General features: G+C 45.3%; 1 protein-coding gene across 47 annotated transcripts in view; it reads right to left on the bottom strand.

The window, feature by feature from the left end:
- Positions 1-23,924, bottom strand: part of LOC118382088 (mitochondrial import inner membrane translocase subunit tim16) — an 85,222-nt gene that overhangs the window by 15,658 nt on the left and 45,640 nt on the right. For all 47 annotated transcript variants that reach the window (XR_008136982.1, XR_008136957.1, XR_008136955.1 and 44 more), the window contains exons 3-16: positions 23,477-23,534; positions 19,788-19,933; positions 19,473-19,568; positions 16,695-16,802; positions 7,191-7,347; positions 5,586-5,761; positions 5,019-5,214; positions 4,537-4,679; positions 3,509-3,613; positions 3,339-3,424; positions 2,916-3,057; positions 2,510-2,599; positions 2,148-2,264; positions 1,784-1,919 (exon numbers count right to left, since the gene is read on the bottom strand). Coding sequence is in view for 1 of the 47 variants with exons in the window: in XM_052519556.1 (XP_052375516.1) it covers positions 1,784-1,919; positions 2,148-2,264; positions 2,510-2,599; positions 2,916-3,057; positions 3,339-3,424; positions 3,509-3,613; positions 4,537-4,679; positions 5,019-5,214; positions 5,586-5,761; positions 7,191-7,347; positions 16,695-16,802; positions 19,473-19,568; positions 19,788-19,933; positions 23,477-23,534 (1,756 nt within the window). In the remaining 46 variants the exon portion in view is untranslated. The remainder of the gene's footprint in view (positions 1-1,783; positions 1,920-2,147; positions 2,265-2,509; positions 2,600-2,915; positions 3,058-3,338; positions 3,425-3,508; positions 3,614-4,536; positions 4,680-5,018; positions 5,215-5,585; positions 5,762-7,190; positions 7,348-16,694; positions 16,803-19,472; positions 19,569-19,787; positions 19,934-23,476; positions 23,535-23,924) is intronic.

The following is a 23,924-nucleotide window of genomic DNA, read 5'->3' on the forward strand; positions in this document are numbered from 1 at the left end:
GGCAGTGGACCACTGTGTATATACAGGGTTGTGTTAGAATGGCAGTGGACCACTGTGTATATACAGGGTTGTGTTAGAATGGCAGTGGACCACTGTGTATGTAGAGGGTTGTGTTATAATGGCAGTGGACCACTGTGTATGTAGAGGGTTGTGTTAGAATGGCAGTGGGCCACTGTGTATATACAGGGTTGTGTTAGAATGGCAGTGGAACACTGTGTATATACAGGGTTGTGTTAGAATGGCAGTGGACCACTGTGTATATACAGGGTTGTGTTAGAATGGCAGTGGGCCACTGTGTATATACAGGGTTGTGTTAGAATGGCAGTGGGCCACTGTGTATATACAGGGTTGTGTTAGAATGGCAGTGGACCACTGTGTATATACAGGGTTGTGTTAGAATGGCAGTGGGCCACTGTGTATATACAGGGTTGTGTTAGAATGGCAGTGGACCACTGTGTATATACAGGGTTGTGTTAGAATGGCAGTGGACCACTGTGTATATACAGGGTTGTGTTAGAATGGCAGTGGACCACTGTGTATATACAGGGTTGTGTTAGAATGGTAGTGGACCACTGTGTATATACAGGGTTGTGTTAGAATGGCAGTGGGCCACTGTGTATATACAGGGTTGTGTTAGAATGGCAGTGGACCACTGTGTATATACAGGGTTGTGTTAGAATGGCAGTGGACCACTGTGTATATACAGGGTTGTGTTAGAATGGCAGTGGACCACTGTGTATATACAGGGTTGTGTTAGAATGGCAGTGGACCACTGTGTATATACAGGGTTGTGTTAGAATGGCAGTGGGCCACTGTGTATATACAGGGTTGTGTTAGAATGGCAGTGGACCACTGTGTATATACAGGGTTGTGTTAGAATGGCAGTGGACCACTGTGTATATACTCTATGTGGGAAAAGGAAAAAGTATGTGAACCCTTGGATTTAATAACTGGTTGACCCTCCTTTGGCAGCAATAACCAAATGTTTTCTGTAGTTGTGGATCAGACCTGCACAACGGTCAGGAGGAATGTTGGACCATTACACTTTACAAAACTGTTTCAGTTCAACAATATTCTTGGGATGTCTGGTGTGAACTGCTCTCTAGAGGTCATGCCACAGCATCTCAGTCAGGTCGAGGTCAGGACTCTGACTGGGCCACTCCAGAAGGCGTATTTTTTTCTGTTGAAGCCATTCTGCTGTTGATTTACTTCTGTGCTTTGGGTCGTTGTCCTGTTGCATCACCCAACTTCTGTTGACATTCATTTGGCAGACAGATAGCCTAACATTCTCCTGCAAAATGTCTTGAATTCTTGGGAATTCATTTTTCCATCAATGATAGCAAGTTGTCCAGGCCCTGAGGCAGCAAAGCAGCCCCAAACCATGATACTCCCTCCACCATACTTTACACTTAGGATGAGGTTTTGACGTTGGTGTGCTGTGCCTTTTTTCATTCCAGGTACACCGATCCACAAGACTTTGCTCAAAGCCTGTATCGGCAATTCTACGTTATAGAAGATCTCTGCCTCACATTGAGTTGATTGACGATTGGCTGTCAGAATAGATTTAGCTAGTGTCACCATCATGTCAAAGCTCAAGGCAGATAATCTTGTCAAACCCAGGACTTGGCCCATGAAAGAGTGGATAGGTTGCCCCTTATAAACTGTATCTGCTTGGATTCACATCTGACATTCAAAAGGTGGATCTAACAGTAATGCTGTTGACTTCAGTCCACTGTTTGTACTATATGTGCCTGGGCGGAGCAGAGCTGAGGTTAGCCCCTACCTGGGGTCATGTCTTTGGGCTTGAGGCTGACGGACTGGTGCTTCCCATCAGAACCAGCCAGCCAGGCTGAGGCTGTCAGAGAGGACTCCCACCACACTGCTGTGTCTGGGTACACATCATCCTGGAAGAACTCTTTCTGTGGACGGACGGAGAGAAGGAAGGAGGGAGACGAGACACCACAGGATTAGTTCAGAACTCAAACAGCTCAAACTCCACAGACTAAGTACAAACAGGGGTTCACATAGCAGACCCTTTTTACTGGTAGTTCTTTGAGGCCCTGGTCTGAAAAGTCATCAAATAACTGCAGGTTTTTCCTATTTCCCCCCATATATACACTAGATAGCAGCGTTCAGCCATAACTCACTCTGACGCGGGGGACTCTGAAGGCCACTGGCTCTATGGAGGTCTTACTGAGCCTCAGACCCCTGGCCACCTCGACCTCTTGCACCACACACTCAGTCTTCGGCAGGAAGGCCAAGCCCTGAACACAGGAAACAGGAAGTTCATGCAGAGAGATTCTACAGGTCTACAGGTGCCTGCGTAATTGATTGACAGATCATCAATTAGTCAGTCAGTCAAACAGACATTTTATACAAGTCACAAATTCAGGGAAATGTTTTAATCTATTTAGTACAAAACATGTAATAAGAAGGAGCAGGATGTAGGAAATGAGAAAAGAAAGAGGGAAACGCAGGGATGTAAATGCTGTTAACATAAAGTCTATACCTTGTGGGGCTCTGAGGAGTTGAAGCTGGCACATTCCAGGAAATAGGGAGCTTCTGGCACTATCTCAAAGATGTACACTCGCGTGTCACCCTGGTAAATGTAAACAACAACAACAATGGCAGTATAGGTTTACTCGTGTCAAAGTCTGGGTATGGGGAGTCAGTATGGATCTACCAATCCACCACCACCAACATTAGCTCGGTCCCAGATAGTTTTTTGTTGTCTACTAGACATAGGAGTTGGCAAGACAGCACAAACAGATCGGGAACCAGGCTAGGCAGACATTATTATCATGAAGCACAAGAGTCTGTAACAGACTTTCAACACAACATCAAGTCAATATGGGCTCTATTTTCTTCTATCCAAAAGAAATGCTCTGTTTATTTGTTAGTTTGTTGTCGTTTACCTTTCCGGTGAGGATGACGACGCTGGTGTCGGGGTCGTAGAAGGGAATGAGGGTGGAGGGTGAGACGTCGGTGGGGGCGCTGGCGATGGCCCCGGAGGACAGGGACTCAACGGAGTGCAGGTACAGGGTTCTCTCACTGCGACTGCAGAAGGGGGAAACACATCGGGGGTCAAAGGTGAGGTGAACTGTGGTGACATCATCAATGAAGTCTCGGGTCAGAGGGGTTGTTTTCCTCTTGTTCACCAGGACCATAAAGCCATTGGTGCAGTTTTTTGTGTGAACCAAGATTATGGGTGAACTACATGTCAGACTGAATGGTCAAACACACAAACGATGAACTGAATGAATTAAATGAAGGTAAATGGATTGTTAAGCACAAATTGAAGCTCAACTACCCAAACAGAAATACAGAGAAATATTCACCTGTCGAATCCTGACACCATCAGGTATTTGCCGTCACACACCCACACCACACGAGCCCCTCTGTGGCCCTCAGGACCTGCACCCTCCTGCAGAGAGAGAGAGAAGGAGAGATCTATGGAAATACTCCAAACAGAAAGGTCAACAACTGCTCAGGTCTCCTGTACACACACCTGTACTGGGTCAGCAGACTTGCGAGGGTCGTAGATGCGCAGTCTCCCATCCTTACACACCGTGGCCAGGAGTTTACCATCCGGACTCCACGCCATCCCAAATATCTATATGCACACCAGGCAGGAGAGGGAACAGAGAAAGGAACGAGTGAAACGTTTAAATGAAGCGAAGGAGACAAGCAAAATGCACGTTCATACTGTAGGTAGGATCAATCAATCAATATCCATACATCAATCAATATTATTATCCCAGATACATTTTACCACGTCCCTATTAAATACTGTAGGTAGGATCAATCAATCAATATCCATACATCAATCAATATTATTATCCCAGATACATTTTACCACGTCCCTATTAAATACTGTAGGTAGGATCAATCAATCAATATCCATACATCAATCAATATTATTATCCCAGATACATTTTACCACGTCCCTATTAAATACTGTAGGTAGGATCAATCAATCAATATCCATACATCAATCAATATTATTATCCCAGATACATTTTACCACGTCCCTATTAAATACTGTAGGTAGGATCAATCAATCAATATCCATCCATCAATCAATATTATTATCCCAGATACATTTTACCACGTCCCTATTAAATACTGTAGGTAGGATCAATCAATCAATATCCATACATCAATCAATATTATTATCCCAGATACATTTTACCACGTCCCTATTAAATACTGTAGGTAGGATCAATCAATCAATATCCATACATCAATCAATATTATTATCCCAGATACATTTTACCACGTCCCTATTAAATACTGTAGGTAGGATCAATCAATCAATATCCATCCATCAATCAATATTATTATCCCAGATACATTTTACCACGTCCCTATTAAATACTGTAGGTAGGATCAATCAATCAATATCCATACATCAATCAATATTATTATCCCAGATACATTTTACCACGTCCCTATTCTCTAACAAAACCAGTGGTTCCACCCCCTGCCAATACCAATAGTCCTTATGTCCCGCCCCTTTCCCTCCTCTTCCGTCACCTGATCCTGGTGTCCCCGGAGCGCTTTGACCTCGTCCCCAGACTCCAGGTTCCACAGGCGCACCGTCTGGTCGTAGGAGGAGGATGCCAGCAGGCCCGACGCCAGGGGGTGGAACTTGACTGAGTAGATCTTCTCAGTGTGGCCTGTGATTGGTTAAAACCCCTGTCACTCACTCACATTCTATCAAGATATGATTTATTTCTATTGATAGATTCAGAAGTCACACAGTATACGGCTATATATAAGGATAATAAGACGCACTGTAGCAAATTGCATACCGGTATCCTGTTCATTTAATTTCTGTCACTTATTGAATGAAGGATAGAGTCAATACATATGTGGCTACATTCACTCACACATCTACATATCAGATATTTCACATTGGACCCCAAAAGCCCCAGCTCTGAGTCTAACTTCATTCAATTGAATTCTACTTTACTTGAACTGAATTGGTCTCCAGGCCCCTGTGGAGTGTGTCTTACCCTGCAGGATGGTCTCTGGCTCAGTCAGGGTCTCTGTCAGACCCCCCTCAGGCACCTGCCACACACGGATCTTAGCATCCTCGCCTGCCACCACCAGCCTGTGACTGTTGAAGGGGTCCCAGGAGAAGTCAGCCACGTTGACAGAGTTCTGGATGGTGGGCAGGCCTGTGTCCGCTAGCTTCCCAGCCTGAGACAACTGAGGAGGGGGGCAGTGAGATACATCCCTCTTTCTTTAATGTGTGAACCAATAAAGCCACATCTTTGGTCTAATATGGTGGCAGAAATCCTAAATGACTATTTACACTATTCATTCCTATTATTTGATGACATTCTACTGTATATGTAATTCTGTAGCGGCTGCATATTATTTCATGTTAGTTGAAGTGTTGTCTACTCCCCTCCAACTAATAAGACACAGCCATAAAACACCTTCACTTTAGCAGAATTCTGCTTTCTTGATCAGGGCTCACTTAAAAAAAAAGATAAGGACAAATAAATTTACTAAAAGAATACTACAATATTTTGGATAAAGACACATTATCTTCGATTTTCTAAGTGTGGAAGTACCTCAAAGATGGCGATCTGACCCCCGGCGGTGGCGAGGGGCACGGCCACGCGATGGCGGTTGGCACAGAAGCCATCACACTCCCCGGGCGTGGTGAGGTTGAGCCCCTTCAGGTTGGTGAAGTGGGTGTCTCTGTGAAGCACCGCACCCTGCAGGTGACGAAACTTACTGCTGGGACCTGGGGGAGGAGGAGAGGGAGGGAGAGAGAGAGAGGGAGGAGGAGGAGAGGGAGGGAGGGAGAGGGAGAGAGGGAGGGAGGAGGAGGGAGGGAGGGAGGGAGAGAGAGGGAGGAGGAGAGGGAGGGAGGGAGAGGGAGAGAGAGGGAGGAGGAGAGGGAGGGAGAGGGAGAGAGAGGGAGGAGGAGGAGAGGGAGGGAGGAGGAGGAGAGGGAGGGAGGAGGAGGAGAGGGAGGGAGAGAGAGGGAGGGAGAGAGAGGGAGGAGGAGGAGGGGGAGGAGGAGGAGGAGAGGGAGAGAGAGGGAGGAGGAGAGGGAGGGTAAGAGGGAGAGAGAGGGAGGAGGAGGAGAGGGAGAGAGAGGGAGGAGGAGGAGAGGGAGAGAGAGGGAGGAGGAGAGGGAGAGAGAGGGAGGAGGAGGAGAGGGAGAGAGAGGGAGGAGGAGAAGAGGGAGGGAGAGGGGGAAAGAGGGAGGAGGAGGAGAGGGAGAGAGAGAGAGGGAGAAGAGGGAGGGAGGGATGGGGAGGGAGGGAGAGGGAGAGAGAGGGAGGAGGAGGAGAGGGAGAGAGAGGGAGGAGAGGGAGAGAGAGGGAGGAGGAGGAGAGCAGGGTGATTTTAGACTTTAGCTACATTATTTGTAACCTGGGTCTTGTTCATTAGGCACCAACCTGAAGAAATGATTTACAATGATGTACCTGGTCCAATAAGAAATGCTTGTTTTAGTTTTCTGTTGTGAAACATTTTGTTACGCAGTACCCAATGAACACAACCCAGGTATATTATTAGTAACCTAGTCCCATACTATATGTGCTGTGGGAAGCTCTTGTATGGTTAACAAACAAGTTGGTTACAGCACATTTAGAATGGTAACAGGCTACATCAGACAGGGGATACTGGCAGTGTGCCTGGTCCCAGATCTGTTTGTGCTGTCTTGATATGCTAGCAGTGTGTAGGATTGGATCGTCAGACAGGTTCAGATTAGTCCAAACCACAAACTCTCTCTCTCACACACAGTTCAGTTGTAAATACAGCTCAAACCAACAATCAGCAGGACATTATAATAAGATAATGACAAGGTAGGGAAATGAGATGAGAGATGAGAGAGAGAGCCTTACCTAGCATTGAGACTGACACTGTCAAATCTTACATAACATACTTCCTAATAGCATAACCGGATATGTAACACATAGCATTGTGGGTAATGTAGTACCACCACAGTTTCCCAAAACAGCTTTACTCAACATGTTGCTGATGGGTAAGGATGTGTGTATGGTGTATGTATGTGTGTGGTGTGTGTATGTGTGTGTGTGTGTGTGTGTGTGTGTGTGTGTGTGTGTGTGTGTGTGTGTGTGTGTGTGTGTGTGTATTCACGTATATGTGTGTTTGTGTGTGTGTGAGACGGAGCACTGCTACTGTTTCCCAAACAGCCTTACCCAACATGCTGCTGATGGCTTTGGCACTCTGGCTGGGGCTGGGGAGGAAGCCTGAGGAGAGGCCAGAGGTGGAGGAGGGGGAGCGGGACGGGGCAGCACTGCTGCTGGGGGAGCTCAGGGGACTGCTGGAGGTGGAGCAGCCTCGTATGGGAGCCTCCTGGAGAGGAGGAACAATAGTAATACATATACCACGCCCAAGAGGGGTTTTCTGATGCATAACACAACGCGGAGTGCCTGGATACAGCCCTTAGCCGTGGTATGTTGGCAACATATCACAAACCCCGAGGTGCCTTATTGCTATAATAAATTGGTTACCAATGTAATTAGAGCAGTAAAAACAATTGTTTTGTCATACCAGTGGTATATGGTCTGATATACCACGGCTTTCAGCCAATCAGCATCAGGGCCGAATCACCAAGTGTATATATCCAATATAGTGTATAAGGTCTGATTAATATAAAATACTTTCTAGAGAGAAGGAATAATACTAATAATATGGTCACTAAACCAGATGTCTTTATCCAAAGATACTCACAGGTTTACTTTAATCTACTGACTTTAGATACTCACAGTGTTTACAGACTACTTTAATCTACTGACTTTAGATACTCACAGTGTTTACAGACTACTTTAATCTACTGACTTTAGATACTCACAGTGTTTACAGACTACTTTAATCTACAGACTTTAGATACTCACAGTGTTTACAGACTACTTTAATCTACTGACTTTAGATACTCACAGTGTTTACAGACTACTTTAATCTACTGACTTTAGATACTCACAGTGTTTACAGACTACTTTAATCTACAGACATTAGATACTCACAGTGTTTACAGACTACTTTAATCTACAGACTTTAGATACTCACAGTGTTTACAGACTACTTTAATCTACAGACTTTAGATACTCACAGTGTTTACAGACTACTTTAATCTACAGACTTTAGATACTCACAGTGTTTACAGACTACTTTAATCTACAGACTTTAGATACTCACATGTTTACAGACTACTTTAATCTACAGACCTTAGATACTCACAGTGTTTACAGACTACTTTAATCTACAGACTTTAGATACTCACAGTGTTTACAGACTACTTTAATCTACAGACTTTAGATACTCACAGGTTTACAGACTAATCTACAGACTTTAGATACTCACAGTGTTTACAGACTACTTTAATCTACAGACTTTAGATACTCACAGGTTTACAGACTACTTTAATCTACAGACCTTAGATACTCACAGTGTTTACAGACTACTTTAATCTACAGACTTTAGATACTCACAGTGTTTACAGACTACTTTAATCTACAGACTTTAGATACTCACAGGTTTACAGACTAATCTACAGACTTTAGATACTCACAGTGTTTACAGACTACTTTAATCTACAGACTTTAGATACTCACAGTGTTTACAGACTACTTTAATCTACAGACTTTAGATACTCACAGGTTTACAGACTACTTTAATCTACAGACTTTAGATACTCACAGTGTTTACAGACTACTTTAATCTACAGACTTTAGATACTCACAGTGTTTACAGACTACTTTAATCTACAGACTTTAGATACTCACAGGTTTACAGACTAATCTACAGACTTTAGATACTCACAGGTTTACAGACTAATCTACACACTTTAGATCCTCACAGGTTTACAGACTAATCTACAGACTTTAGATACTCACAGGTTTACAGACTAATCTACAGACTTTAGATACTCACAGTGTTTACAGACTACTTTAATCTACAGACTTTAGATACTCACAGTGTTTACAGACTACTTTAATCTACAGACTTTAGATACTCACAGTGTTTACAGACTACTTTAATCTACAGACTTTAGATACTCACAGGTTTACAGACTACTTTAATCTACAGACCTTAGATACTCACAGGTTTACAGACTACTTTAATCTACAGACTTTAGATACTCACAGGTTTACAGACTACTTTAATCTACAGACTTTAGATACTCACAGTGTTTACAGACTACTTTAAACTACAGACTTTAGATACTCACAGTGTTTACAGACTACTTTAATCTACAGACTTTAGATACTCACAGGTTTTTTTTATTTTTTATTTATTTTATTTCACCTTTATTTAACCAGGTAGGCTAGTTGAGAACAAGTTCTCATTTGCAACTGCGACCTGGCCAAGATAAAGCATAGCAGTGTGAACAGACAACACAGAGTTACACATGGAGTAAACAATTAGCAAGTCAATAACACAGTAGAAAAAAATGGGCAGTCTATATACAATGTGTGCAAAAGGCATGAGGAGGTAGGCGAATAATACAATTTTGCAGATTAACACTGGAGTGATAAATGATCAGATGGGCATGTACAGGTAGAGATATTGGTGTGCAAAAGAGCAGAAAAGTAAATAAATAAAAACAGTATAAAAACAGTATGGGAATGAGGTAGGTGAAAAAGGGTGAGCTATTTACCTATAGACTATGTACAGCTGCAGCGATCGGTTAGCTGCTCGGATAGCTGATGTTTGAAGTTGGTGAGGGAGATAAAAGTCTCCAACTTCAACGATTTTGCAATTCGTTCCAGTCACAGGCAGCAGAGTACTGGAACGAAAGGCGGCCAAATGAGGTGTTGGCTTTAGGGATGATCAGTGAGATACACCTGCTGGAGCGCGTGCTACGGATGGGTGTTGCCATCGTGACCAGTGAACTGAGATAAGGCGGAGCTTTACCTAGCATGGACTTGTAAATGACCTGGAGCCAGTGGGTCTGGCGGCGAATATGTAGTGAGGGCCAGCCGACTAGAGCATACAAGTCGCAGTGGTGGGTGGTATAAGGTGCTTTAGTGACAAAACGGATGGCACTGTGATAGACTGCATCCAGTTTGCTGAGTAGAGTGTTGGAAGCCATTTTGTAGATGACATCGCCGAAGTCGAGGATCGGTAGGATAGTCAGTTTTACTAGGGTAAGCTTGGCAGCGTGAGTGAAGGAGGCTTTGTTGCGGAATAGAAAGCCGACTCTGGATTTGATTTTGATTGGAGATGTTTGATGTGAGTCTGGAAGGAGAGTTTGCAGTCTAGCCAGACACCTAGGTACTTATAGATGTCCACATATTCAAGGTTGGAACCATCCAGGGTGGTGATGCTAGTCGGGCATGCGGGTGCAGCCAGCGATCGGTTGAAAAGCATGCATTTGGTTTTACTCGCGTTTAAGAGCAGTTGGAGGCCACGGAAGGAGTGCTGTATGGCATTGAAGCTCGTTTGAGGTTTGATAGCACAGTGTCCAATGACGGGCCGAAAGTATATAGAATGGTGTCGTCTGCGTAGAGGTGGATCAGGGAATCGCCCGCAGCAAGAGCAACATCATTGATATATACAGAGAAAAGAGTCGGCCCGAGAATTGAACCCTGTGGCACCCCCATAGAGACTGCCAGAGGACCGGACAGCATGCCCTCTGATTTGACACACTGAACTCTGTCTGCAAAGTAATTGGTGAACCAGGCAAGGCAGTCATCCGAAAAACCGAGGCTGTTGAGTCTGCCGATAAGAATTTGGTGATTGACAGAGTCGAAAGCCTTGGCGAGGTCGATGAAGACGGCTGCACAGTACTGTCTTTTATCGATGGCGGTTATGATATCATTTAGTACCTTGAGTGTGGCTGAGGTGCACCCGTGACCGGCTCGGAAACCAGATTGCACAGCGGAGAAGGTACGGTGGGATTCGAGATGGTCAGTGACCTGTTTGTTGACTTGGCTTTCGAAGACCTTAGATAGGCAGGGCAGGATGGATATAGGTCTATAGCAGTTTGGGTCCAGGGTGTCTCCTCCTTTGAAGAGGGGGATGACTGCGGCAGCTTTCCAATCCTTGGGGATCTCAGACGATATGAAAGAGAGGTTGAACAGGCTGGTAATAGGGGTTGCGACAATGGCGGCAGATAGTTTCAGAAATAGCGGGTCCAGATTGTCAAGCCCAGCTGATTTGTACGGGTCCAGGTTTTGCAGCTCTTTCAGAACATCTGCTATCTGGATTTGGGTAAAGGAGAACCTGGAGAGGCTTGGGTGAGGAACTACGGGGGGCGGAGCTGTTGGCCGAGGTTGGAGTAGCCAGGCGGAAGGCATGGCCAGCCGTTGAGAAGTGCTTATTGAAGTTTTCGATAATCATGGATTTATCGGTGGAGACCGTGTTTCCTAGCCTCAGTGCAGTGGGCAGCTGGGAGGAGGTGCTCTTGTTCTCCATGGACTTCACAGTGTCCCAGAACTTTTTGGAGTTGGAGCTACAGGATGCAAACTTTTGCCTGAAGAAGCTGGCCTTAGCTTTCCTGACTGACTGCGTGTATTGGTTCCTGACTTCCCTGAACAGTTGCATATCACGGGGCTATTCGATGCTATTGCAGTCCGCCACAGGATGTTTTTGTGCTGGTCGAGGGCAGTCAGGTCTGGAGTGAACCAAGGGCTGTATCTGTTCTTGGTTCTGCATTTTTTGAACGGAGCATGCTTATCCAAAATGGTGAGGAAGTTACTTTTAAAGAATGACCAGGCATCCTCAACTGACGGGATGAGGTCAATGTCCTTCCAGGATACACGGGCCAGGTCGATTAGAAAGGCCTGCTCACAGAAGTGTTTTAGGAGCGTTTGACAGTGATGAGGGGTGGTCGTTTGACTGCGGCTCCGTGGCGGATACAGGCGATGAGGCAGTGATCGCTGAGATCCTGGTTGAAGACAGCGGAGGTATATTTGGAGGGCCAGTTGGTCAGGATGACGTCTATGAGGGTGCCCTTGTTTACAGAGTTAGGGTTGTACCTGGTGGGTTCCTTGATGATTTGCGTGAGATTGAGGGCATCTAGCTTAGATTGTAGGACTGCCGGGTGTTAAGCATATCCCAGTTTAGGTCACCTAACAGGACAAACTCTGAAGCTAGATGGGGGCGATCAATTCACAAATGGTGTCCAGGGCACAGCTGGGAGCTGACGGGGGTCGGTAGCAGGCGGCAACAGTGAGAGACTTGTTTCTGGAGAGAGTAATTTTCAAAATTAGTAGTTCAAACTGTTTGGGTATGGACCTGGAAAGTATGACATTACTTTGCAGGCTATCTCTGCAGTAGACTGCGACTCCGCCCCCTTTGGCAGTTCTATCTTGACGGAAGATGTTATAGTTGGGTATGGAAATCTCTGAATTTTTGGTGGCCTTCCTGAGCCAGGATTCAGACACGGCAAGGACATCAGGGTTAGCAGAGTGTGCTAAAGCAGTGAGTAAAACAAACTTAGGGAGGAGGCTTCTGATGTTGACATGCATAAAACCAAGACTTTTCGATCACAGAAGTCAACAAATGAGGGTACCTGGGGACATGCAGGGCCTGGGTTTACCTCCACATCACCCGCGGAACAGAGAAGGAGTAGTATGAGGGTGCGGCTAAAGGCTATCAAAACTGGTCGCCTAGAGCGTTGGGGGCAGAGGATAAGAGGAGCAGGTTTCTGGGCATGGTAGAATATATTCAGGGCATAATGCGCAGACAGGGGTATGGTGGGGTGCGGGTACAGCGGAGGTAAGCCCAGGCACTGGGTGATGATGAGAGAGGTTGTATCTCTGGACATGCTGGTTGTAATGGGTGAGGTCACCGCATGTGTGGGGGTGGGACAAAGGAGGTAACAGGGGTATGCAGAGTGGATCTAGGGGCTCCATTGTGAACTAAAACAATGATAACTAACCTGAACAACAGTATACAAGGCATATTGACATTTGGGAGAGACATACAGCGAGGCATACAGTAATCACAGGTGTTGAATTGGGAAAGCTAGCTAAAAACAGTAGGCGAGGCTAATCAGCTAGCACAACAAACAGCAGGTAAAATGGCGTTGACTAGGCAACTGGGTCGACAGATAAAACAAACAAGCAGAATGGAGTACCGTGATTAATGGACAGTCCAGCGTGCGTCAGCTATGTAGCCAAGAGATCAGTGTCCAGGGGGCAGCGGTGGATGGGCAGGGAAGCTGGGCTGGCGAGTGTTATCCAGGTTTAAAAAAAAAAAAAAAAAAAAAAAAAAAAAAAAAAACTAACAATGACTAAATAGCTTGTAGCTAGTTAGCTGGTTAGCGTCTGGAGGTTCTTGAGTGTGTCATAAAAATAAAATAAAAATTAAAGGTGATAGCGATTCCGTATCACAGTGGGTGAGGCAGGTTTCCGGAAGGTATAAACAAAATAAAAATCAAAGAGAGATAGAAAGTAAATGGGTTCAGAGTGTTTAGAACGCAGTGAGCCAGATGGTTAGCAGGCCTGTGCTAACAAGCTAACAGTTCGTAGGCCCGGGCTAGACAAGCTAACCGTTAGCAGGCCGAATTAGCAAGCAGGGAGATAGCGAGGGCTAGAGAGCTAACCTTTGGGGGACGTCGCGATGGGATGAGTCTGTTTATTCCTCTTCTTGCGGTGACATCGACAGACCGGTCGTGGGCCCGGGTAATTGTAGCCCAGGAGTATGCTACAGGTGCTCTAGTACGCTAGGTGAGCTGGAGACACAGCGTTTCAGAAAGCTCGCGGGCCTTGGCCAGCAGATGGATCTTTGGCGATGTCGCAACGAAAAAGCCTGTTGAAACCACCTCGGACGATTATGTCGGCGGACCAGTCGTGATGGATCGGCGGGGCCCGTGTCGGCAGTAAAGGGTCCAGGCCAATTGGCAAAAGAGGTATTGTTGGGCCTCTTCGGCTAGTCGGGAGATGGGCTTAGCTCAAGGCTAACTGTAGCTTGTTTTGGGACAGAGACGTTAGCCAGGAGTAGCCACTCGGATTGCAGCTAGCTAGTTGCGATGATCCGGTGTAAAGGTTCAGAGCTTGCGGTAGGAATCCGGAGATGTGGTAGAGAAAGAGCAGTCTGATATGCTCTGGGTTGATGTCGCGCTGGTGTCCTAGTTAGCTTTGAAGACCGCTAGCAATGGCTAACTGAGTAGTAGCTAGTTAGCTGGCTAGCTTCTGACGGTTCTAAAGTAAAGTATAGAAAAAGCAGATCCGTACCACATTGGGTGATGCGGGTTGCAGGAGAGTATATTCAGCTCTAGTTTGAAAGTGAGATTAAAATATGTACGAAATATATACAGAAAAAAAAAACGAAAAACTATATTTACACTAGACAGGACGGGACAAGACAAAACACACGTCCGATTGCTACGCCATCTTGGATACTATAAGTTTACAGACTAATCTACAGACTTTAGATACTCACAGGTTTACAGACTAATCTACACACTTTAGATCCTCACAGGTTTACAGACTAATCTACAGACTTTAGATACTCACAGGTTTACAGACTAATCTACAGACTTTAGATACTCACAGTGTTTACAGACTACTTTAATCTACAGACTTTAGATACTCACAGTGTTTACAGACTACTTTAATCTACAGACTTTAGATACTCACAGTGTTTACAGACTACTTTAATCTACAGACTTTAGATACTCACAGGTTTACAGACTACTTTAATCTACAGACCTTAGATACTCACAGTGTTTACAGACTAGTTTAATCTACAGACTTTAGATACTCACAGTGTTTACAGACTACTTTAATCTACAGACTTTAGATACTCACAGGTTTACAGACTAATCTACAGACTTTAGATACTCACAGTGTTTACAGACTACTTTAATCTACAGACTTTAGATACTCACAGGTTTACAGACTACTTTAATCTACAGACCTTAGATACTCACAGTGTTTACAGACTACTTTAATCTACAGACTTTAGATACTCACAGTGTTTACAGACTACTTTAATCTACAGACTTTAGATACTCACAGGTTTACAGACTAATCTACAGACTTTAGATACTCACAGTGTTTACAGACTACTTTAATCTACAGACATTAGATACTCACAGTGTTTACAGACTACTTTAATCTACAGACTTTAGATACTCACAGGTTTACAGACTACTTTAATCTACAGATTTTAGATACTCACAGGTTTACAGACTACTTTAATCTACAGACTTTAGATACTCACAGGTTTACAGACTACTTTAATCTACAGACCTTAGATACTCACAGTGTTTACAGACTACTTTAATCTACAGACTTTAGATACTCACAGTGTTTACAGACTACTTTAATCTACAGACTTTAGATACTCACAGGTTTACAGACTAATCTACAGACTTTAGATACTCACAGGTTTACAGACTAATCTACACACTTTAGATCCTCACAGGTTTACAGACTAATCTACAGACTTTAGATACTCACAGGTTTACAGACTAATCTACAGACTTTAGATACTCACAGTGTTTACAGACTACTTTAATCTACAGACATTAGATACTCACAGTGTTTACAGACTACTTTAATCTACAGACTTTAGATACTCACAGTGTTTACAGACTACTTTAATCTACAGACTTTAGATACTCACAGTGTTTACAGACTACTTTAATCTACAGACTTTAGATACTCACAGTGTTTACAGACTACTTTAATCTACAGACTTTAGATACTCACAGTGTTTACAGACTACTTTAATCTACAGACTTTAGATACTCACAGGTTTACAGACTAATCTACAGACTTTAGATACTCACAGGTTTACAGACTACTTTAATCTACAGACTTTAGATACTCACAGGTTTACAGACTACTTTAATCTACAGACTTTAGATACTCACAGTGTTTACAGACTACTTTAATCTACAGACTTTAGATACTCACAGTGTTTACAGACTACTTTAATCTACAGACTTTAGATACTCACAGGTTTACAGACTAATCTACAGACTTTAGATACTCACAGTGTTTACAGACTACTTTAATCTACAGACTTTAGATACTCACAGTGTTTACAGACTACTTTAATCTACAGACTTTAGATACTCACAGGTTTACAGACTACTTTAATCTACAGACTTTAGATACTCACAGTGTTTACAGACTACTTTAATCTACAGACTTTAGATACTCACAGGTTTACAGATAATCTCACTTTAGATACTCACAGGTTTACAGACTAATCTACAGACTTTAGAATCAGGTTTACAGACTAATTACAGAGATACTCACAGGTTTACAGACTAATCTACAGACTTTAGATACTCACAGGTTTACAGACTAATCTACAGACACTTTAGATCAATCACTCTAGGTTTACAGACTAATCTACAGAGGGAGAGGGAATGAGGAACGGAGGGAATGAGGAACGGAGGGAATGAGAATGGAGGAATGAGGGAACGGAGGGAATGAGGAACGGAAGAATGGAGGGAATGAGGGAGCGGAGGGAATGAGGGAACGGACGGAGGGAACAGAGGGAATGAGGGAACGGAGGGAATGAGGGAACGGAAGAACGGAGGGAATGAGGGAGCGGAGAGAACAGAAGGAATGAGGGAACAGAGGGAATGAGGGAACGGAAGAACGGATGGAATGAGGGAGCGGAGGGAATGAGGGAACGGAGAGAACAGAAGGAATGAGGGAGCGGAGGGAGCCAAAAGAGAAATGAAAGCGACCCATAGAGGAGGAGGAGAACAGATGATGCTGGACTCTCACCTCTTTGCTCCTCCCACTGGGCAGCTCTTTCTTAGCAGCCGTCTGATTGGCTGGCTTAGCGTTGTTAGGCTTCTGACGATTGGATGGGTTGACATTGACCTTCTCAACCTGAGAAGACGCCCATGATTGGATGTTTAAAGAACAGCAGGCTATTGCTTGGTCCTGAAGTACAAACTGCGCCAAAAACCAAGCATTTCTATTGGTACTGTATGCACATTGTATCCAAGTTAGAATACAGATTAGAGTTATATTGTGTAGAGTGATGGTGGTACATCCAAATTAGAATACAGATTAGAGTTATATTGTGTAGAGTGATGGTGGTACATTAGAGTTATATTGTGTAAAGTGATGGTGGTACATTAGAGTTATATTGTGTAGAGTTATGGTGGTACATCCAAGTTAGAATACAGATTAGAGTTATATTGTGTAGAGTGATGGTGGTACATTAGAGTTATATTGTGTAAAGTGATGGTGGTACATTAGAGTTATATTGTGTAGAGTGATGGTGGTACATTAGATATATATTGTGTAGAGTGATGGAGGTAAATTAGAGTTATATTGTGTAGAGTGATGGAGGTAAATTAGAGTTATATTGTGTAGAGTGATGGTGGTACATTAGAGTTATATTGTGTAGAGTGATGGTGGTACATTAGAGTTATATTGTGTAGAGTGATGGTGGTACATTAGAGTTATATTGTGTAGAGTGATGGTGGTACATTAGAGTTATATTGTGTAGAGTGATGGTGGTACATTAGAGTTATATTGTGTAGAGTTATGGTGGTACATTAGAGTTATATTGTGTAGAGTGATGGTGGTACATTAGAGTTATATTGTGTAGAGTGATGGTGGTACATCCAAGTTAGAATACAGATTAGAGTTATATTGTGTAGAGTGATGGTGGTACATTAGAGTTATATTTTGTAGAGTGATGGTGGTACATTAGAGTTATATTGTGTAGAGTGATGGTGGTACATCCAAGTTAGAATACAGATTAGAGTTATATTGTGTAGAGTGATGGTGGTACATTAGAGTTATATTGTGTAGAGTGATGGTGGTACATTATAGTTATATTGTGTAGAGTGATGGTGGTACATTAGAGTTATATTGTGTAGAGTGATGGTGGTACATTAGAGTTATATTGTGTAGAGTGATGGTGGTACATTAGAGTTATATTGTGTAGAGTGATAGTGGTACATTAGAGTTATATTGTGTAGAGTGATGGTGGTACATTAGAGTTATATTGTGTAGAGTGATGGTGGTACATTAGAGTTATATTGTGTAGAGTGATGGTGGTACATTAGAGTTATATTGTGTAGAGTGATGGAGGTAAATTAGAGTTATATTGTGTAGAGTGATGGAGGTAAATTAGAGTTATATTGTGTAGAGAGATGGTGGTACATTAGAGTTATATTGTGTAGAGTGATGGTGGTACATCCAAGTTAGAATACAGATTAGAGTTATATTGTGTAGAGTGATGGTGGTACATTAGAGTTATATTGTGTAGAGTGATGGTGTTACATTAGAGTTATATTGTGTAGAGTGATGGTGGTACATTAAAGTTATATTGTGTAGAGTGATGGTGGTACATTATAGTTATATTGTGTAGAGTGATGGTGGTACATTAGAGTTATATTGTGTAGAGTGATGGTGGTACATTAGAGTTATGTTGTGTAGAGTGATAGTGGTACATTATAGTTATATTGTGTAGAGTGATGGTGGTACATTAGAGTTATATTGTGTAGAGTGATAGTGGTACATTAGAGTTATATTGTGTAGAGTGATGGTGGTACATTAGAGTTATATTGTGTAGAGTGATGGAGGTAAATTAGAGTTATATTGTGTAGAGTGATGGAGGTAAATTAGAGTTATATTGTGTAGAGTGATGGTGGTACATTAGAGTTATATTGTGTAGAGTGATGGTGGTACATCCAAGTTAGAATACAGATTAGAGTTATATTGTGTAGAGTGATGGTGGTACATTAGAGTTATATTGTGTAGAGTGATGGTGGTACATCCAAGTTAGAATACAGATTAGAGTTATATTGTGTAGAGTGATGGTGTTACATTAGAGTTATATTGTGTAGAGTGATGGTGGTACATTAGAGTTATATTGTGTAGAGTGATGGTGGTACATTAGAGTTATATTGTGTAGAGTGATGGTGGTACATTAGAGTTATATTGTGTAGAGTGATGGTGGTACATTAGAGTTATATTGTGTAGAGTGATGGTGGTACATTAGAGTTATATTGTGTAGAGTGATGGTGGTACATTAGAGTTATATTGTGTAGAGTGATGGTGGTACATTCGAGTTATATTGTGTAGAGTGATGGTGGTACATTCGAGTTATATTGTGTAGAGTGATGGTGGTACATTCGAGTTATATTGTGTAGAGTGATGGTGGTACATTAGAGTTATATTGTGTAGAGTGATGGTGGTACATTCGAGTTATATTGTGTAGAGTGATGGTGGTACATTAGAGTTATATTGTGTAGAGTGATGGTGGTACATTAGAGTTATATTGTGTAGAGTGATGGTGGTACATTAGAGTTATATTGTGTAGAGTGATGGTGGTACATTAGAGTTATATTGTGTAGAGTGATGGTGGTACATTAGAGTTATATTGTGTAGAGTGATGGTGGTACATTAGAGTTATATTGTGTAGAGTGATGGTGGTACATTAGAGTTATATTGTGTAGAGTGATGGTGGTACATTAGAGTTATATTGTGTAGAGTGATGGTGGTACATTAGAGTTATATTGTGTAGAGTGATGGTGGTACCTGTTTCTCGCCACCTTTCCACCACTCTGCAGCTGACATGGCTGCCTTACGGCCCAAGGTGTCTGGGTACAGGTCTGCATGGAACTCCTGTCCTGACTGAATTAGATACACACAAAGCAGACATACTCTAAAATGGAAGACATAAAGGCTTGTTGAATGGTTGCTCATTCCATAACTTTATTTTCCTCAGTGACTACAAAGACACTATTGCCAAGTCCCCCATCAGTTTAGAAACAAGTACAGGGAAAGAACTGTTGCCATGACATCAAAATGACAGATGGATCTGCTGTTACAGTAGCCTGAGAGATACTGGACCTTGCGGGGCACGTGGTAGTTGATTGGCACGATGAAGCTGTCCGTCAGCTGCAGGACCCGCATGACCTCACAGGACATGACATCCAATGCCAATTTGGGTACCATGGCAACGCCTCGCGTTGGGGCGTCCGTCAGACAGTGGCTCACTGGAGAGAATAAGAGGGAGAAAGAAGTAGAGATTAGAGGACAGACCTGGGTGAGAGGGAGTGTGAGAGGTAGGAGGACAGACATGGGTGTGTGAGAGGTAGGAGGACAGACATGGGTGTGTGAGAGGTAGGAGGACAGACCTGGGTGTGTGAGAGGTAGGAGGACAGACCTGGGTGTGTGAGAGAGGGAGTGGGAGAGGTAGGAGGACAGACCTGGGTGTGTGAGAGGTAGGAGGACAGACCTGGGTGTGTGAGAGAGGGAGTGGGAGAGGTAGGAGGACAGACCTGGGTGTGTGAGAGAGGGAGTGGGAGAGGTAGGAGGACAGACCTGGGTGTGTGAGAGAGGGAGTGGGAGAGGTAGGAGGACAGACCTGGGTGTGTGAGAGAGGGAGTGGGAGAGGTAGGAGGACAGACCTGGGTGTGTGAGAGAGGGAGTGGGAGAGGTAGGAGGACAGACCTGGGTGTGTGAGAGAGGGAGTGGGAGAGGTAGGAGGACAGACCTGGGTGTGTGAGAGAGGGAGTGGGAGAGGTAGGAGGACAGACCTGGGTGTGTGAGAGGTAGGAGGACAGACATGGGTGTGTGAGAGGTAGGAGGACAGACATGGGTGTGTGAGAGGTAGGAGGACAGACATGGGTGTGTGAGAGGTAGGAGGACAGACATGGGTGTGTGAGAGGTAGGAGGACAGACCTGGGTGTGTGAGAGGTAGGAGGACAGACCTGGGTGTGTGAGAGAGGGAGTGGGAGAGGTAGGAGGACAGACCTGGGTGAGAGGGAGTGGGAGAGGTAGGAGGACAGACCTGGGTGTGTGAGAGGTAGCAGGACAGACATGGGTGTGTGAGAGAGGACAGAGTGGGAGAGGTAGGAGGACAGACCTGGGTGTGTGAGAGGTAGGAGGACAGACCTGGGTGTGTGAGAGGTAGGAGGACAGACCTGGGTGTGTGAGAGGTAGCAGGACAGACATGGGTGTGTGAGAGAGGACAGAGTGGGAGAGGTAGGAGGACAGACCTGGGTGTGGGAGAGGTAGGAGGACAGACCTGGGTGTGTGAGAGGTAGCAGGACAGACATGGGTGTGGAGAGGTAGGAGGACAGACCTGGGTGTGTGAGAGGTAGGAGGACAGACCTGGGTGTGTGAGAGGGAGTGGGAGAGGTAGCAGGACAGACCTGGGTGTGTGGGTGTGTGAGAGGTAGGAGGACAGACCTGGGTGTGTGTGTGAGAGGTAAGAGGACAGACCTGGGTGTGTGAGAGGTAGGAGGACAGACCTGGGTGTGTGAGGGAGTGGGAGAGGTAGGAGGACAGACCTGGGGTGTGAGAGGGAGTGGGAGAGGTAGGAGGACAGACATGGGGTGTGAGAGGGAGTGGGAGAGGTAAGAGGACAGACATGGGTGTGTGTGAGAGGTAGCAGGACAGACCTGGGTGTGTGAGAGGGAGTGGGAGAGGTAAGAGGACAGACCTGGGTGTGTGAGAGGGAGTGGGAAAGGTAGGAGGACAGACCTGGGTGTGTGAGAGAGGGAGTGGGAGAGGTAAGAGGACAGACCTGTGAGAGAGGGAGTGGGAGAGGTAAGAGGACAGACATGGGTGTGTGAGAGGGAGGGAGGTAAGAGGACAGACCTGGGTGTGTGAGAGGGAGTGGAGAGGTAGAGGACAGACCTGGGTGTGTGAGAGGGAGAGGACAGACCTGGGTGTGAGAGAGGGAGTGGGAGAGGTAAGAGGACAGACATGGGTGTGTGTAGCAGGAGACCTGGGGTGTGGGAGAGGTAAGAGGACAGACATGGGTGTGTGAGAGGTAGCAGGACAGACCTGGGTGTGGGGAGAGGTAGGAGGACAGACCTGGGTGTGTGAGAGGGAGTGGGAGAGGTAGCAGGACAGACCTGGGTGTGTGAGAGGAGGGAGTGGGAGAGGTAGGAGGACAGACCTGGGTGTGTGAGAGGGAGTGGGAGAGGTAAGAGGACAGACATGGGTGTGTGTGAGGGAGTGGGAGAGGTAAGAGGACAGACCTGGGTGTGTGAGAGGTAGCAGGACAGACCTGGGTGTGTGAGAGGGAGTGGGAGAGGTAAGAGGACAGACATGGGTGTGTGAGAGGTAGGAGGACAGACCTGGGTGTGAGAGAGGAGTGGAGAGGTAGAGGACAGACCTGGGTGTGTGAGAGGTGGGAGAGTAAGAGGACAGACCTGGGTGTGTGAGAGGTAGCAGGACAGACCTGGGTGTGTGAGAGGGAGTGGGAGAGGTAGGAGGACAGACCTGGGTGTGTGAGAGGTAGCAGGACAGACCTGGGTGTGTGAGAGGTAGTAGCAGGACAGACCTGGGTGTGTGAGAGGTAGGAGGACAGACCTGGGTGTGTGAGAGGTAGCAGGACAGACCTGGGTGTGTGAGAGGTAGCAGGACAGACCTGGGTGTGTGAGAGGTAGCAGGACAGACCTGGGTGTGTGAGAGGTAGCAGGACAGACCTGGGTGTGTGAGAGGTAGGAGAGGTAGCAGGACAGACCTGGGGTGTGTGAGAGGTAGCAGGACAGACCTGGGTGTGTGAGAGAGCAGGACAGACCTGGGTGTGTGTGGGAGAGGTAGGAGGACAGACCTGGGTGTGTGAGAGAGGACAGACCTGGGTGTGTGGAGAGTGGGGTAGGAGGACAGACCTGGGTGTGTGAGGAGAGGGAGTGGGAGAGGTAGGAGGACAGACCTGGGTGTGTGAGAGGTAGGAGGACAGACCTGGGTGTGTGAGAGGTAGGAGGACAGACATGGGTGTGGGAGAGGTAGGAGGACAGACCTGGGTGTGAGAGGAGCAGGACAGACCTGGGAGTGTAGGAGGACAGATTGGAAAAGTGTGTGAGATCTGTCAGGACAGACCTTGGGTGTGTGGAATGGTTCAGTGGGACAGACCTGAGAGGTCAGCAGGACAGACCTGGGTGGAAGAGAGAACAAAGGTCAAGGACAGACCTGGGTGTATGGAGGGAGAGAGAACAAAGCAGGACAGACCTGGAAGAGAGAGACAGTGGGGTGCAGTCAAGGACAGACTATGGGTGAGAACAAAGCAGTCAATGACACTAGGGATGGGAGAGGAACAAAGGACAGACTGGGTATGGAAGAGAGAGTGGGAGAGGTCAAGGACAGACCTGGGTGTGGAGAGAGGGAGTGGGAGAGGTAGGAGGACAGACCTGGGTGTGGAAGAGAGAAGTGGGAGAGTAGGATGACACTATCTGGGTATGGAAGAGGGAGTGGGAACAAAGTAGTCAATGACACTATCTGGTGTATGGAGAGGAAGTGGGAGAGTCAGGACAGACCTGGGTATGGAGAGAGGGAGTGGGAGCAGTCAAGGACAGATCTCCTATGGAAGAGAGGGAGTGGGAGAGGTAGCAGGACAGATCTGGGTGTGGAAGAGAGTGGGAGAGGTAGGAGGACAGACCTGGGTGTGGAGAGAGAAGGAGGACAGACCTCTCCCTGTGGAGAGAGGAGTGGGAGAGTCAGGATGACAGACCTGGGTGTGGAAGAGAGTGGGAGAGGTCAATGACAGTATCTCCTATGGAAAACCACTGAAGATCTGTCCTTACCTTGGGAAAGGAATGGTTCAGTGGCAGACACCTCGAAGCAGTCAATGACACTATCTCCCTATGGAAGAGAGAACAAAGCAGTCAATGACACTATCTCCCCATGGAAGAGAGAACAAAGCAGTCAATGACACTATCTCCCTATGGAAGAGAGAACGAAGCAGTCAATGACACTATCTCCCCATGGAAGAGAGAACAAAGCAGTCAATGACACTATCTCCCTATGGAAGAGAGAACGAAGCAGTCAATGACACTATCTCCCTATGGAAGAGAGAACAAAGCAGTCAATGACACTATCTCCCTATGGAAGAGAGAACAAAGCAGTCAATGACACTATCTCCCTATGGAAGAGAGAACGAAGCAGTCAATGACACTATCTCCCTATGGAAGAGAGAACAAAGCAGACATGTATTTACTGAGGAAGATAATAGTAAAATATGAAATGAAGCCA

This window comes from Oncorhynchus keta, chromosome 5, assembly GCF_023373465.1.
Source record: "Oncorhynchus keta strain PuntledgeMale-10-30-2019 chromosome 5, Oket_V2, whole genome shotgun sequence".
In the NCBI taxonomy this organism is placed as follows: Eukaryota; Metazoa; Chordata; class Actinopteri; order Salmoniformes; family Salmonidae; genus Oncorhynchus; species Oncorhynchus keta.